The sequence below is a fragment of the Cupressus sempervirens genome, chromosome 4, assembly GCF_028749045.1.
Source record: "Cupressus sempervirens isolate cs-2001-9-10 chromosome 4, ASM2874904v1, whole genome shotgun sequence".
Taxonomy (NCBI): Eukaryota; Viridiplantae; Streptophyta; class Pinopsida; order Cupressales; family Cupressaceae; genus Cupressus; species Cupressus sempervirens.
Genome location: NC_143121.1, coordinates 560,274,127 through 560,291,573, shown reverse-complemented (window position 1 = coordinate 560,291,573; position 17,447 = coordinate 560,274,127). Strand labels below are relative to the sequence as shown.

The 17,447-nt window shown below is 35.5% G+C and overlaps 3 protein-coding genes across 3 annotated transcripts in view; 1 reads left to right on the top strand and 2 right to left on the bottom strand.

Annotated features, from left to right (window-relative positions):
* Window positions 1-12,035, top strand: part of JMJD5 (2-oxoglutarate (2OG) and Fe(II)-dependent oxygenase superfamily protein) — a 148,697-nt gene extending 136,662 nt beyond the window's left edge. Inside the window, 2 exon segments of the mRNA XM_089825934.1 lie at window positions 11,657-11,819; window positions 11,822-12,035. Coding sequence (XP_089682060.1) covers window positions 11,657-11,819; window positions 11,822-11,850 — 192 coding nt within the window. The 3' untranslated portion in view covers window positions 11,851-12,035.
* LOC149562427 (uncharacterized) lies at window positions 6,636-7,539 on the bottom strand. Its single transcript, XM_089825933.1, has 2 exons — window positions 7,238-7,539; window positions 6,636-7,130 (listed from the first exon to the last, which is right to left on the bottom strand). The coding sequence occupies exons 1-2, from the start codon at window positions 7,316-7,318 to the stop codon at window positions 6,744-6,746; spliced, it is 468 nt and encodes a 155-aa protein (XP_089682059.1). The 5' UTR covers window positions 7,319-7,539; the 3' UTR covers window positions 6,636-6,743.
* On the bottom strand, window positions 7,455-8,718 carry LOC149562426 (uncharacterized). The gene is made up of 3 exons (XM_089825932.1): window positions 8,270-8,718; window positions 7,845-8,141; window positions 7,455-7,733 (listed from the first exon to the last, which is right to left on the bottom strand). Exons 1-3 carry the CDS (start codon window positions 8,618-8,620, stop codon window positions 7,545-7,547), a joined length of 837 nt encoding a protein of 278 aa, XP_089682058.1. The 5' UTR covers window positions 8,621-8,718; the 3' UTR covers window positions 7,455-7,544.
* Window positions 12,036-17,447: the final 5,412 nt, after the last annotated feature.

Here is a 17,447-nt window from a genome sequence, read left to right as displayed (position 1 = left end):
ACTTCTTCATAGTAATTAGATGAAGTTCTATATCCTTGTCTTTTGCCTTGTATATTGAGTTGAGCATATATCACCCAATCACCAAAGGTTTAGCGGTACTGATATTGAAACTTGGCTTATGTAGAGTCTTCTGATATGATTGTAACTTCATAAGCTATCTGGCTAACTCCATCAGAATGATCATGTCAGTAGGATACCTTGGTAGTGTATATGGCTCTCCAATGAAGTAATTAACCCTTAGATAAGTGAAATCTTGAAACTGTAGAAAGATGCAACCAAATTGATTCACCTTGTTCCAAGCTTCATTTGATACCCTCCTTATCACCAACTCCTTATCAAATTGACATTTGAAATGACCAAAGAATGCATTTGGACTCTCCTATAATGTACCTTACTCTGTGTTGATTTGATTTGTTCATAGTGATTCCAAATGGGAAACACAACGCGATCTCCCTTGGTGGATAAGCTTGAAAAAGATCACATAGCTGCAACTATGTAAACCAAGTATGAATTCATATTGAATGGCGCTGAAGTTTCCATGTTAAGCAACTATTCGCACAAAGCTATACTAATGAGCTCTCCCTAGAAGATGGGTTCTTCATTATCATAGATTTGGAAAATGAATTTGAACATCGATGATTCAAATTTGCTAGATTCCTTAATGCCACACACCCTGCTGAGAAGGGTAAGCAAGTCTTTACATTCTGGGTGAAAGTCAGATTTGTGTAAAGTCTTTGGCCATCTAGAAAAGTTGTTTCCTTTGATAGTCAAGTAATATGCATTCATATGCTTTTGGTACTCTAGCTTTTTCCTGTTCTATAAGTAGAGAGCTGTATCCTTTGATAAGTCTACATATTCTACGCTTTGAGGGACCTTGAAAATCTTTTCAATCACCTCATCGTTTTGGATATAGGACTGGAATGGCGAGTGCATCCTAAGACAGACTTAGGTTCTAGGGCAGCCATAGGGAAAGTAGATACAAGGTGGATGTTAATTTTTTTTATGCGCCTCATCTCTTTGCTTGAAGGATTTTTGACCCTTTCTAGGAACTCAACAATGTCCACATGTCCAATTTTTGTATCAAAAAATTATCTAAGGTAGAAGAAACCTGAGATGCAATTGCATGTGCCAACTCCTTGCCATATTGATACTTCATCTTTCCTTCTGACTTTGAAGACAGGTGGATGTCTTGTGCTGCAACATAAAAATTCCACAGTGTGAACACATCATCAAAAGATATGGATATTGGCTCCATGAGGATATTGGCAAAGACGGATCTTGAGAAAAAATGAATTTAGAGTATGAATTAGATACTCATGGAAAGTATGCAGTGAGTTGGATGTGATATGGAAAGTATGTGCAGAGGGTTAAAATCGGATGTAGGAAGTTGGATAACATGTAAATGCATATGTGTTTTCATGTAAATGCTCTTTGGTATGCAAGCTAAGTTCATGTGAATGCGTGCAAATGACAAAACTAATTTTTGAGAAATCTCCAAGCAAAATCTAAGGAGTATGGTTAATAATTATGAACCAAACCTAGACTACAGTTACCATTAGGTATTACAAGTTGTGTGCTCCCAAATATAGGAGGTTTCAGTTCTCAAGAGAGACTTGCATCTCAAATATTGCTGGTCATGTTGGAGTTTCTAAGTGACCAGCGAATCTTCAAAGGTATGTGTATACTCCATACATGCAAGTTGACACCTTAAAGTTCATTCGTGATTGCAACGTGTGTAGTATAAAAAAGCCAAATAACATTATTTAGGGCATGTATCAACCATTACTAATCCCGAGCATCTCAATGGATCTTGTGCAAGGATTTTCAATACCAAGAATGCTTGAATATTTGTTTGTGTTTGTGGACCATTTTAGCAAGATGTGTATACTTATTTGTGCAAAAAGACTTAGAGGGAAGTGATGCTGCTGAGCTGTTATTTGTTCATATGTGGTTTTACTTTGGGTTGCTTGAGTATCGTATCAGATCATGATGTGAGGTTCTTTGGGAAGTGTTGTTATGCTTTGTGGGATAGAAGAATACTTGTTTGAAGAGATAAACTGCCCTTCAACCTCAATCTACTCGGCAAATAGAGGTTCTATTTAGACACTTGTACAGCTGAGGGGATATAATCGGAAGAATCCTATATCATGAGATAACAATCTTTTTTAGAGTCAGCACTCTTGAAATAGGGCAAGTCTATACCCTGACATGCTTGTCACCATAAGGGAGCCCATTCCTTTGGATGTTGTCTTGGGACAGGCACACAAGGATAATGAACATGTGAATTTGAAAGTCACAAAGCTGAAAAGTTCATTGAAAGAACTCCGCAGGTACATGTTTGTGTTCAAGAGAAGTTGAATGAATCAAAAGCTAGATAAAAAAAGAGGCATTAACAACATTGGATCGAGCATAAGTTTAAGGTTAGAGATCAATTCTGGTTGTACCTAGGCAAATGAGTCAATGATCAAGGAAGTTAAACCCATTAATTGTGATATCATAACTATTATAGATTTTGGAACAAATTAGGCGGGAGTTTTTTTTTGCTTTGATATGCCTCCATACATGAAGATATTATCAATTGTGAATGCCAAGTGTCTTTGGTTATTGAGCTTTCAATTCTTGATATAGAAGGTTTCTTGCTGCCTTCTATTGATGATCTTTGCTTCAGAAGGAGACACATAGGGGTGTCTGTGAGACATGCTTAAAATAGATTGAAGAGGAAGTTACCATGGAAGGGAAAACTGGTATTCAAAAGAGTGTGGGGAAAAACTTTCCTTACTTGACGAGTTCCTCCTCATCGGTGAGATGCAATCCACACATTAGATCTTGAAGTATGCATCAAAGATTAGTTGTAATTTTCATCCAAGAAGATGTCAGGAGGCTTATAAAACTTATAAAATCTTGCAGATGATGCTTCTGAAGCCAATATAGCATTCCTTTGTACTCAAAAGTTAGGAGCAAATTGGTTTGGTCTGAACCACTTCAAAGAGGTGGAGATATAGGGGAGTGTTGGAAAATTTAGTAATATGGTGTTGAATATGAATTTGCTAATTTCAGCAGGGGCATTTACCTCAGTGGTTTCGTGGATGTCATGGTGGTTTCAGCATCACAGAAGCAGTCATTTTGATTGCAAAGCTGGTTTCACATGTTTTGATTCTTTGGGCAGAGCAATGGTTGCAAAGCCCTTTACACTTCCTAGTTTAAGATGCAAAGAAACATCCTAAGTGGATTATGGAGTTTATATAAACAATTGTTAGACCTTGTAAAAATGCCAGCATGTGTTTGTTTTAGGTAAGTGTGCATAGAAGGATGTTGTAGGTTGCAGATCACAGTTTTCATAGAGTAACAGATATATTGTAGGTGTGGATCACAGTTGTCCACGCTTTTGGATAGCTACCAGTTTTTTGTGGAATTAGCACAAAAATATATTAATATTCCCAGTGGTTTTTAAAATCCTTTGAAGAGCTGTCAACCTTTTGTGGAATTTGCACGAAATACTTCCAGCAGTCTTTTTAGTCTTTGACAGCAATGTTCATATTAATTCCAAAAATCTAGGCATGGTCCACATATTTACAAATCTGAAATGAAAAGGCTTCTTTGAAGAGGGATCGGAAACTTTTAGTGTTATGGGCTAATGATCAGATAGAGTATTTTTTTAAGACTTGGATCATTATCTGATTGGAATCATGTTGTCACTGGATGGCAAAAGTCTGTCCAATTTTTAAGATATATTTGTCTTCCTTTTACATGTGTCTATGGATATCTATTTAGAATATCATGCTTCATAAGACTTGCTAGTTGGTTTAATGTCCACTTTTTAGCCAATGTCAGAGGACAAGTTGTTAGCCTATTATTGTGTTCCTTGTAAGCTAATTATTGTGGATAGAGGGACTTCTAAGGTAGAGGCTCAGTTATGGGAGGGTCTTGTCTTTTCCACAATTTAGTATGTTCCAATTTGGTCTTCATTTGACTTAGATTGGACTTTGTTTGGGCTTAGTTTCATCTACTCATTATTTATGGCAAGTCTGGTGATGATAGAGAGGTACTCTTTTTATTTTTGGAAAGTGCATTTGGTTACATGGGGAAATAATAGGTGTGACTCTTGTTTCAGATGACATATTTAAAAGATAAGTATTTTGGGAGTTATTATTATTTTAGTGGCCAAATGATTATTAAAACATTTGCTGGCTTATTATAAAGTTATAATTTGACTTTATAATTTCACATAAGTTGAGGGTTCAGTCGTCATTGAAGGGGCCATTTATTCTATTAATTCACAGAAGCTTAAGGCAATGTCTTAATTAAAGTATTGGAGTAAATGAATTATTAAAGGGAAAAAGTATATCTATTTATCCCACATTGGCTGGAAATGTGTGAGTTCTCCCATAAAAGTTTAAAGTACTCGAATGAGTTCTTTTTCATTATGTTGCTTATGCTTTTTGAGTTGTGTGAAGAGAATTTGGAGACAAGGGTTTCAGAAGTTCCAGCTTGGAGAATTGAGAATTCTTCATAGTTTATAGCACTTTGAGTTGGTGTAGTATCCGGTGAATTATGCATTGGCATTATTTAGAGGCCATCATTGGGTTCATTGGTGAAGAAATGTCAAGGGTTTGTGCATATATTTGATGCTTATTCATTGCAAACCTGTGGGTTATTATTGGTAGCCATTATTAATCACATTTCAAACATTTATGAGTAAATTTGTAAAGTCTATTCAAGGGTTTCAAGAATATTATTGACAAATTGAAAGTGGTTTAAGTGCAAATTTTTAAAGGGTATTTCCATAATCGATTGTGGTAGCCATTGAAATTATTACCACCATTGAATATTTATTACCAACTATTATCTACAGGTTCATACGTTGCTGCCATACATTCCCAGATTTTGTATAAAAGCTTGAGGACATCCGGGTATGAGTGGTTAATGAAAAACATTGTAAATATTTATATATTATGCTCAAGAAAAATCATTGCAGCTCTATTTCATTTCCAGAATATTTTATATTTTCTATTTTACTATATCTTGCCCAGCGAAAGGTTTAGTTTTTATTTTAAAATTGCAAATTAAACCCAAATATTCAAAAACACAAACATTTGCAAGTTGGAGGTTGAATAACTTGTAGCGATTATTACAGTTAGATAAGGTCTGTTTACATTTCTTGTATTCTGTTGTTGATCTCCTACTCCTTGTTTTTCATCTGCTGTATTAATGAAGCTAAGGAGTGCCATTATTATGAGCTGCTTATCTTTGTTGTTGAGCATTGATCATAGCAAGTCCTGATGGTAGTCTAAGCAGTGGTATCTCAAAGTGGGGATAATGATATTGATACTATGAAATTCTCATTCCACTGTGTTCTGCTTAAATTTTGTGATGAGGGGTTTGTGATAGTAGAAATGAAGGATCTCAGAACATGCTTTTGGTGCCTGGAGAAAAGAGGAGATGCTTGCTGGTCCATAACCCATCGCTGTTCCATAACCCATTGCTGTTCCGGCTCCTTATTTTCTTCGCCTTACTCTTTAATGAGAGAACAAATTTGTTTTCAACTGCATCTGCTTTGAGGAGTTTGAACTTTGTTTTTCAACTCCAATATACCTTTGATTCCACTAAATACAACTACAAACTTTAAACAAAAACAACCAGCCAGAACTAGCCCTTGAAAACTATTAGCTATTGTATAGCCACCAAAAGAAAAAAGAAAACCACTGTCCATACTAGCTAAAATGGATAATCCAAACAAAAAACCAATAAGAAGCTTGATGGTGACAACCACCTCTATCACAACTTACATATAGGGGGCAAAGAGACTTCACCTCGAAAACTAGGGTAGGCACAATCTTTGAACACGTAGTATGGAGGACATACACTACCTCCACAAGCCACCCCTTCACAAGGAAAGTACACAAAACACTTCGAAGCACCTAGTCTTGAACACATCAAGATCCCCATAGGAGGAGGCTGTACTGAGAAACACAAGTATTCCTTTAAACACAACACCAAGACTATAGGGCACACAATTTGCTTCCAAAAATTACTATTTCAGAAGGCATTAGAAGAAAATGAAACACAGACACCTAGCCTCTTAGCACTTCAAGATCCCAACATGCGGAAGCTTCACCAGGAAACATCACAGCTGAGGGCCACAGGGAGGAAGGAGACCCCACCTTAAGTGCCATCCATACAACAAAATGAACAAACTGCAGGTGAAGTGTCTATCCACACAAGTTGTAGCACAAATGGTAGATCCATTGTGAATGGGAGAAACCCAAAACCAATCTTTTCTTCTACCCACGCATTCAACAATAATAGTCTTAGTTGCCGATTCGTGACACGAATCCGATTCGGGCACGTGAATCGGATCCGTGGATTCGGAATTTTTTTTTTTCCCAATTATGATTCGTGGAGGATTCGTGCATATATATATATATATATATATATATATATATATATATATATATATATATATATATATATATATATATATATATATATGCATTATATATACTAAAAAATAAGAGAAATATACATAATTCTAAAACTAAATCATTTCATAGTATGAATCTAGTATACTTGATCAATGACATTGATAATTAATCTATTTTCACGATTATAAAGAAAATCAACACATTCACATTGAATTACTGAAAGTGAAAGCTTGTAACATTCAAAATATAGATCATTAAACTTAAAGTTTATAACATGATTTACTCATAAAAGAGTCAAGAGTCAACACTAAAGTTTTTTATTTAATCATCAAATGGATTTTCAAGAAAATCCGCATCAAAGGGGTACTGGTGAGCTGCAAGTGCTGCATCTGTATTAGTAGAGGAACCCAAACCACTAGTAGTAGAGGGGATTGTCAACTCATAATCCTCCTCCTCATCATCCACATCAATCAAAGTGGATCTAGCAAGATCTCGGATGGTCATATCTAAATCAGGAGTCTCGGGTGCTACATCCCAAAGCTTTTCAGGCCCCTTCTTGTACTTAGGATCCTTCCGTGACAACAAGCGCAAATTGTTGTGAATGAACACAAGGTCTTCTGATTTTTTTGGAGCCAACCGGTTGCGTTTGATTGAGTGGATAAAGGAGTAAGTACTCCAATTCCGCTCAGCGGCAGAAGAGCTGGCAACCTAAAGAGAAATTAAAAATTATCAATACAACAATCAAGATAAATAAATTAAATAATAAATTCAAGGAATTGAGAATGTTAACCTTAAGCTTAATTTTACAAACTTACTTGGGATAGGACCTTTATGGCAAGAGGTTGGAGGTACGTGAAGGCTTGCCCATGAAGGTACCACCATTTGATGGCACCCATCCTGCTTTGGTCTGCTATGGCAATAGGGTCGAAATCCTCACCTGAGTTGAAAGCAGCAAATTCACTCCTCACAATTGCCCCAATCTTTGGATCTTGGAATATCTTAGCTAGTGCCCTCTTATACCCATCTGCAACCTCTGCATCTCTAAATGGTGGCACTCTACTTGGAAGGCGAAGTACATTTGCACTATAGTACCTGGGGATAACAAAAGACAATTGAACACTATCAAATATCAATAGCACAAACATTGGATAAAATAAGCACAAACATTTGATAAGAACTACAGTACCTCGGGGATAGAGCATATGCAAGGAGGTGCAAAGGTGTGGTCATCTTGTTCCATCGATGATGAACAATTTTTTCCACCTTCTTGTAAAGGGTGTCCTCAGGATCATTCTCCCTCCTCTGTATGACCTAAGATATGAAATATGAATAATAATTATAATTAGTGAATCTGTCAATTTAAACTTTAGAATCTAGATATCTCTCAAATAAAAAATTGTTGTAAAAGAGCGTAAAACTTACCATTTTAATTTTTTCCAGCATACTATCCATGGAATCATAAATATCCCCAAGGCATGGCTCATCACTATCTGCGAAGCGAAGCATTGCCATTATTGGATTGGTGATTTCCAACACATAACTCACAAGACCCCACCAATCCTCATCTAGTATCATTCTTCTCACATTTAAAGCCCTTGCTGTATTGGAATTCTTCCAAATGCCCCATTGGGGGCTAATGACCATATGCTTCAATGCTTCTTTTACCTTCACAAGTCGTCTCAAGACGATTGTGTGAGAGGCAAAGCGGGTTTCAGCAACCTAAGAACATGTTAAACTCAAGTTAGTAAAACATTTAAAAATTAAAACATGTTAATGTAAACAACAACAAAAATTAATAATTGTGGAATCTAATAATATTCAATTATATATTAAATATAGAAATTTACCTTCAATAACTCCAAGTCCGAGAAACTCCTAAAAATTGCTTGTGACATGTGGTGATTTGTCACAAACATTTGAATCTCTTCAGCTTCCTCATATATCCTTTTCACCCAATCTATTTCGGTGCCAATTGCTTTCATCACTAAATTGAGAGAGTGGACGGTGCATGGTGTCCAAAAGATATGATCATATCTAGACTCTACAATTATCCCTGCAGCCCTGCAAACTTTTGCATTGTTCGTGACCACTTGAACAACATTATCAGGACCCACTGACTTTATGGCATCAATGAGAATGCGTGAAATAAATTCTGCATCTTTCACTTGCCCTTCACAATCAACTGCCTTCAAGAACATTGCCCCCTTAGGGCATACAGCAATAACATTGATCAATGGACGGTTTCTACAATCTTTCCAACCATCCGAAATAATAGACACACCCGATTGAACCCAAAAATCTCTTATGGTAGTGCGCAACTTCTCATAACCAGGCGGTTTGTAACCATGGGGTGCATCATTTATTGCTTCCACCATCTCCCTAAAATAAGGTGATCTAGCAAAATTAAATGAAACACCATTTGCAATTAAACAACGTCCAATTTTGTGATCAGCAATGTCTCTCTTTTCAATTTGGAATGCCCTATCTAGTGGGCCTCTCTTGCGGGTGAGTGGAGATGGGTCTTCATCTTCATCATTTGTAGTTGGCATAGGCAAAAAAGGATGTGTTCTTGTGTTTGTTTGATCAAATGATGGTGTTGGTATATTTGTTTTTTGGAAAGCACCACGTTTTGCTTTTGCAACTGCTCTATCAGCATCATCTTGCTCTTTTGCTAATGCTGCTATTTGTGCAGCTGGTAATCCCTTCGTATCACTACCTTGACACATGTGAATTCCTTCACCCACAGGGCCCAAAAAATGTAGTTTCACTCGGGAATAGGAGCTTCTATGTTGTATGTTGCAAAAATTACATTTCCATATGTATGCCCCACCCCCAGGACATTGTGCAACTCTTGTTGTGTGTCTCCATAAAGGAGACCCCTTATCAATTTTGAAGCTTGGTGATGCAGCCCCACCCCCACCCACTGAGCCTTGACTACTCATTGTTCTATTCTTGCAATCTAGAAAAAGTGAAAGAAAACCATGCTTCACACTTGCACAAAAACTTGAAAATTTGGAAAACTAAAAATAAATCAATAATCTATGAAAGAATTCAAAAATATGGTTGAAATGCATACCTTAAACACTTCTTGCAAGGTATTTGAAGCTCCACAACCGATCTCCTTCGAATCCAAGCACTTCACTTCAAACTAGCAAGTATGAGAGAGCAAAATGAGAGAGCAAAATAGAGAGCAAATGAACTTGCATTGTGATTTAGAGGGTCGTTTTTAGGGTTTAGGGCCTTTAGGGAAAAAAAAAAATATTAAAAAATGATAATGGGCCCATGTTTTTGCATACTCCTCCTGTCATTGCCGCGGATTCACGTGGATCCGCGCGTGGATCCTCGAGGATCCGGGCAGGATTCGTAATCTTGCCCGGATCCTCACGGATCCATACGTGGATCCGGATCCGAATCGGACCCGAGCCCGGATCCGGCCTTTTCCAGGCGAATCCGGTAACTAAGATAATAGTATGACAAAACAAAGCTCTTCCACCATCCATTCATTTGACAACCCAATAGGATGAACCCAAATTTGTAGAACACCTCCACCAAGAGGAACACAAATGAATAGAAGAAACCTGCCTCTAATGGGAACATTCCGAAAATGCCCATGCTAGAACCACTGTATGAAACAGGGGCAACCATTGCAAATGGGTCATCAAGTTGGGAAAAAAGGTATACATATTCTAAACCAATAGTACGTTCTCGCAACCACTAGGCTCCAATGCATAAGGTGCACCATAGCCACATTAATGAAGCCACCGCAAAAGCCAGTCTAAGAAAAACAAGTCTAGACAATGCCACGACATTCCCCCTAGCAGAGGCACTCGTCCACCCACACAACAAACAAGTGAAGCAGATCTTGGGACACAAAGATGGTCTACAAATACGGGGCCAAGCACAACACAAAGAGAGAACACTAAGTGGAGATCCAACAGGTCTTGCATCCTCTTTGCTCTCAAGCAATATCCAACATAGTTGCCAATGGATTGGCTTAGCATATAGGAGAAGAAGAAAGTACGGAGGCAACTCAAGCCCCAAAAGCCATAGAAGAACAATAGATCCTCTTAAGCGTAAACCAAGCACAACCTTTGGACCATGCAGGGCAATCTGGTCCGGCTTAAGACAAGGAAGAGACTTTGCACAAATCAACACAAAGAGGCTCTGTACGTGAGCCTCATGAGAGAGAAGCCCACAACAAGCATGTGTCATTCTAAGAAGAACAAACAACATTCTAAGGAGAAAACATTGGGTAAGGCATTCTTGGCGACTAGTATGTTAAGAACAATGATGTCAAAGGGCATGTACAACCCTCAAATTGGAAACCGGGAACTACAAAACGAATACATTAGAAACAACAGGCCAAAGGCCCAGATTTAGGGTAGACAAGGGCCAACCAAGAAGCTCCATATCCATAAATCAAAACAAATCCCTTAGAAAGAGGGATGCCAAAGACAAAAAGAAGAACCAACAACCTTCGAAGCCACATACGCTAACTTAGATTGTCATCTCCATCTTCATCAGTCCTCTCTGCATCACTAAAATTTGAAAACATAGGTGTGCTCCTATTCCCTCTTATTTTCATTACATTGACTTAAATGATAATGTTACAATAATAACTATTTTTCTTTTCATCCACATTGCGAGCATGAAAAATTGCTTTCTATTCTACATTACTAGGATATAAAAATTACCGTTTCTCCTATTTTCACCATATTCTTTTTGATAGTCTTTCCCTTTATTGTATTAATTTTCGCCATCAAGTTTAACTTGTTTCTTTTGATACATTTTATTGCTAGAGGTGTTTATCTCTCTTGTAGTTTTCATTGTATAATCATGTAACCATGATCGTTCATTGGAACAATTGTAGTTGTGTTGTTGGATTAAGTAGAAGTTCTTTTTGGGGTTCCATTGTGATTTTTCTCTCTTTGAGCTGTTCCTATAGCTCCCACTCCTTAGCAAAATAAGGAAAAAGAGCAAATAGTTAATTGATCAGTTTGTTAGAACTACTCAAATGCAAGAATGGAGGTCTCTATAAACTCAATATTTTAGGGTAGACACTATGATCATTGTCAACCTCTTTCAAAACATAAGCAATAGTCAATGCTACCTGAGAATGTACAAATACATTTTTGTGGATAAATCGATTTTCTTTTAATTTTTTTGTTTTGTTAAACTATTAAGGTGTTGTGATGTTGATTGGACTAACAGTTGATAATAATCATTCTACGCAGGTGGATCTGGATAATCTAGACCCTGTAAAGTTTCCTCGAGCAGAAAAGCTCACATTTCTGGACTGTATATTAGATGAAGGTGAGATGTTGTATATACCACCCAAATGGTGGCACTATGTGAGATCTCTTACCACAAGTTTTTCTGTCAGTTTTTGGTGGAATGTATGATTACTGATGATGATGGCTCTGAATAAAACATTGTCATTTGAAGTATCTGATTATAAAATCCATCACATGAGCATTGCTTCAATGTAATTGGCTTGTTAAGATGCGTGAGAGTATAATAATGGAAAGAAAGCGGTATATCATCATGAATGATGTTTTACATTTTATGCTCTTTCTGGCATATATGGTGGTAAAACTTCTGTTTTGATGTGTATACCATTTAGCCATTGTCATATCTGCAATTTATTGGTTACGTTTGCCTTTCTCTAATCGAAAATTCATTTCTCATTTTAGAATATTTTGGCTTAATATGAAATCCAAGGTAAACTTGTGTACCTGCATTAGCCATTCTTTTACGAATGTCTTGGAATGATCATTAGTATCTTAGCTTGACAGATAATCCTGCCTATGATGATATTTAGTCATGGCTATAATGCCAGCTTTTATGGTATATTATAAAATCATTCCTATTAAGAGGTTCTAATTTGAAAGAAATAAAGAATGCGTAGACAATGAAAATGTCTTGTTTGCATAGAAAATAAATGGTTAGAGGCGTAACGTTGATGTACATACTTTATTTGTCTAGCTGTAGCAGGCATTGGCTTTGGATATGTGAACGCATATTTGGGGTGTGATCACATAGGTGTTTGCTTAAAGAAAGATATTGCAAGCATATTTCCAAAAGTAATCTGCGATAGTTATACTAATTCTTTCAAGAAGAAACAAGAAACAATCTTTTATGCGACTTTGATACTGTCATCTACGAGCGGGAAAATCAGGTGTCCCATCAAACCCACAATATCCTAGGGAAATGTGATGTCCTTTTTTTATCAGACCTTAATAATTAATAATAAAAAAGTGAATAAATAAAACTAGACTATTAATGAATCTCTTATGAAATATGATATATAATAATATATCATAACATGATATTATCTAAATATCGAATATTAAATAGATTAATATAGTATTAGTCTGTATATTTATCTACTCAATTCTATTAGGAACTGAAATCCTTGATAAATAAATATTAAATATCAAATAATATTATATAAATCTTAAAACGTATATCATTATATTATTATAGTCACAAGTGCATTAAAACAAAATATAAATAAAGATTTATTATATTTTTTTTATTGATATAGCACTTCTCTCAACGCAGGAATATAAGGAGACCTACAAAACATAAGAAAGGGGGAATGACCTCAATAGCACTTACTTGTAAGAGGGATTTTCAGAGAAAACAAGAGATAGAGGGTTAATATTATTGGGTTGGGTGCCCCATTAGTTAACATAGTCTCACAAAAACTCAGTGCTAAGTTTATGATGCTTTCATAGGAACCACATCAGAGGGAGTGGTGGGAGAGTTCATGAGAACCACATCCAACAGTTGGTGCTCACAAGAACATTTATACCTCTTTCATTAATAATCCTAACTTTCCAAACCAAATATTTCTTTGTTTTGTTGTTTTCTCGCACATATAAGTTAGAACAATACAACACCAAAATTATAAATGTTGCTCTTATCAGTCAGTCGATGTGTCAAGTTTAGTGTTTCACCCTTGAAACCCAGACTGCATCACAAAATAAATAGCAGACTGCATCACAAAATAAATAGCATTAGAAAGCAAGTTAAGAAATCAAATTAAATGAAATTCGATACGTGAATCTAATAATTTTTTCCATCAACTTAAATTTTAACCCCAATCGTTATTTTCATTTAAAATACTGTAAAAATCTAATCTTCAGCTAAAAATTTGATATTGTTTGGTTTACTGTCAAACGTTCTAAATAGATTGAAGTGACAATCGTAGGTAGATCAATATTTGTCTTATAACAGATTTTTACTTTAGTAGGGTTCAATATTTTTCCTTGATAATTTAAATAACAAAATGATCGGTGAACTTGGAAAAGGCATGGCCTCCACGCACATTCACAAAAATACTTCCACCTAAGAGTGTTACCCTCTTTTGATAAATTAGAGTCTTCTTATAAATACATCGTTTTGCCACCAAAACACGGTTTGTGCAGAATCTAGAAGTCCATTTGCCATTGCTGAATTTGTTTTTTTGTGAATATGTACTTGCTAGATCATTTTTTGGTGTGTTTTATATTGTGTTTCTATTAAGTAAAGTCAATATTTTCTTTTCATCAGCATTCTTCAACTTTTATCGTGTCTAATACTTTGAAAAATGGGAGTTGATAGTAGTGCTCCATAAGTCGTGATGAATCATGCAAGTTTAGGTGGGTCATGGGCAGTACAATCACTAGCAGGTTTTCATGATTCATTTGTAGAAGTTGTGAAAACCAACTTGACAGATTGCCAAGATCACCTGCATGCAAATAACCTGTTGAAGAGAAACCGAAAAAGAAGGAAAAAGTAGAGCTTGGAAGAACTCAACAAGATGGGAGAAAAATTGTATTCCCAGATTGATTGAATGAATGCTTGAAAAAAGAATTACAAGAGTTCAACCTTAAAGGTGAACGAAAGCCCTAAAGCCTAAAAAAGCTAGGTTGCACAATATAATTAATAAAATATTAATTATATGCACCTACTAGATAGCTTAAGAAAACTAGAGTAATAGGCAACTTAATTAATTAAATCACAGTGATTTAATTAATAAGTGCGAACAAATAATTACTCTAACACCATTTCCATAACTCAATAGGTCATTATAACTTTGTCCAACACATGAAAAATTAATTGCGATGCTAGTTTGGGCTGTAGTCCTTGTGCATTAACAAATTTATTTGGTGAAGGGAAGCATTTGAACACCAAAGGGAAAATAGTGGGCATCAATGAAGAAGAGTTGGTTTTATGGATGGATTCGAACAACCCTTACTACGTTGTGTATATTTTACTTGGACGCTACGACACTTTATTAGAGGTCTAGAAGAAAGCGAACAACCATTTGTTTGGGCTATCAAAATATATTCGAAGATGGAAAATGCATATTCCGACACAAAGATTGGCCTCAATAGCACTTATTTGCAAGAGGAATTTTCAGAGAAAATAAGAGATAGAGGGTTAATAAAACTTGGTTGGGTGCCCCACTAGTTAACATATTCCTCACAAAAACGCAATGTTAAGTTTATGAAGCTTTCATGAGATCCACATCAGATGGAGTAGTGAGATAGTTCATGAGAATCACATCCAATAGTTGGTGCTTGCAAGAACATTTATCTCTCCTCTTTCATTAATAGTCTTAACTTCTCAAACCAAATATTTCCTTGTTCTGTGGCTTCCTCGCACATATCAGTTGCAATAGTACGACAGAAAAATTGTAAATGTTGCTCTTGTGAGTCAGTCGACTTGTCAAGTTTAGTTTCTTAGCCTTAAAACCAGATTACATCACAAAATAAATAACATTAGAAAGCAAGTTAAGAAATAAAATTAAATGAAGTTCGATATGTGAATCTATTAAAGTTTCCCATCAAATTAAATTTTAAATCCAATCAAATCTAATCTTCAACTAAAAAATTTGATATTGTTTCGTTTACTTTAACACGTTCTAAACAGATTGAAGTGACAACTGAAGCTAGATTGGTATTTGTCTTATAACACATTTTTACTTTAGTAGGGTTCTTTACTATTTTTCCTTGATAGTTTAAATAAGAAAATGGTTGATGAACTTGGCAAAGACATGGCATCCACACACATGCACGAAAATACTTCCACCCAAGAGTGTTACCCACTTTTGATAAATTAGAGTTTTCTTATAAATACATCATTTTGCAACCAAAACATAGTTTGTGCAGAATCTAGAAGTAAGTCCACTTGCCATTACTGAATCTATTTTTTGTGAATTTGAACTTGCTAGATCTTTTTTTGGCATATTTTATATTATTTTTATGTTAAGTGAAGTCAAGATTTTCTTTTTGTCAGCGTCCTTCATCTTTTATAGCATCTGACAATTGGAAAATGGGAGTTAATAGTAGTGCTCCATAACTTGTGATGAGTCATGCAAGTTTAGGCAGGTCATGGGTAGTGCAGTCACTAGCAGGTTTTCATGATCCATTTCCACAACTCAATGTGGCACTATAACTCACTGAGTCTGATGGTCATGACTTGTACATTTTGCAGAAAGAGGTTTCTTTGTCTTAAAGCTACAATAGTTTATAGTATTATACTTACTCTGATAAGCCAGATGAAGAAGTTGTAATGCTCATCTATGAGCCCCCAACTTCAATAATATATGATTAATGAAAGGCATAACCAAGAAAACAATGCATTGCAAGTTCAATCAACTACAATACATCATATTGTCTTAGTGTTATCTTGTATACTAATTTCAATATTATTTTTGCATGATTTTCTAGTCTTGAGAAGAGACCTTGTATTTTTTGAAGGAGAATATACATGTGGCATGTAATAGTTAACTATTACATGCTATTTTTTCTTTTCTTGACTTATGTGATGGATGCATGCTTATGTATGTCATCAAATTAGCTATTAATTGATGATGCTATAGTGTCTTTCAGAATTTTTCAATAATGGGCACATGAAAAAATTAAATTGTAAAAAATCCATTTTTCATTGCGTCAAGCCATAATTGAGTAATTAGGGAGTCATGGGTTGAGTTGACCTTGCCAAGTCATAGGAAAGTCATAGGAAAGGTCGAGTCATGTAACTCTAGTTAATAGTAACATGAATGATCAAGCCTCTACGCCCAATATTATGTAAGAATTCAGCATTTAAATCCCAATGCCACCCACTTATGGGCCACATACTTATTAAGAGTAAAACTATACTTTGAGAATTTTCTTATTTGATAACATCCATCCCTTATGGGGCATTTAAAATTGTTTTGTCCTATTCTCAAGATAAGGTTGGGTTTACTATGTTCAATATCTATAAACTATCAAGATTTCAAAGGTGTTAGATTCTTGAACAATACACAACATTTTTGCACTTTTAAACAAAAATACGTATGGAGAAAGCATAGATTTCTTATGCGATTTTGGGCCTTAAATATGGGTGCACGTCTTCAAATCTTGGACATGCTTAGAAGAATGTGTTCTTTTGCAAAGAGATTAGATAGCTCCAGGTTCATTAACCAAATGGCTCCATTTGTAGTTTGAACTTGCAGCATGACCATAATGGCATGATAGGCAACTCAATATAATCATGCTTAAGATGAGAGCCACATTGGATTAAATGAATATCAAAAGTTATGCTATGCTTACATAGTTTGAAAGTTTTTTATGTTTCACCTTATTGAAATTGGATGTCACTTCCCAAAAATCTAACTGTTAGTACTTTTTCCTTACCCCTATTAAGGCAAATGTGGCCATCTTTCACCAATTGAAATGAATATATAAATATATAGAATAGGTCAAACCCATCCTATTTAGAAAATATAATTATTTCTCCATTGATATCTCATGGAAGAACTCAATAATTATCAAGGTGTACTTATCAAAAGTATTGCTTTTCATACTTGAATTGTTTTTATTTTACCTTCCATCTCTTATTCCTTTTACTTGGAAAATTTACATTATTCTCATAGATGGTGGATCCATCTTCTCAATAATCACTTGAGGCCTTCAAGGACAATCATTTTGTTATGTTTAGGAGTCAAGATCTAAGAAAAATCTATTTTAAATATAAAAGAAAGGTAAA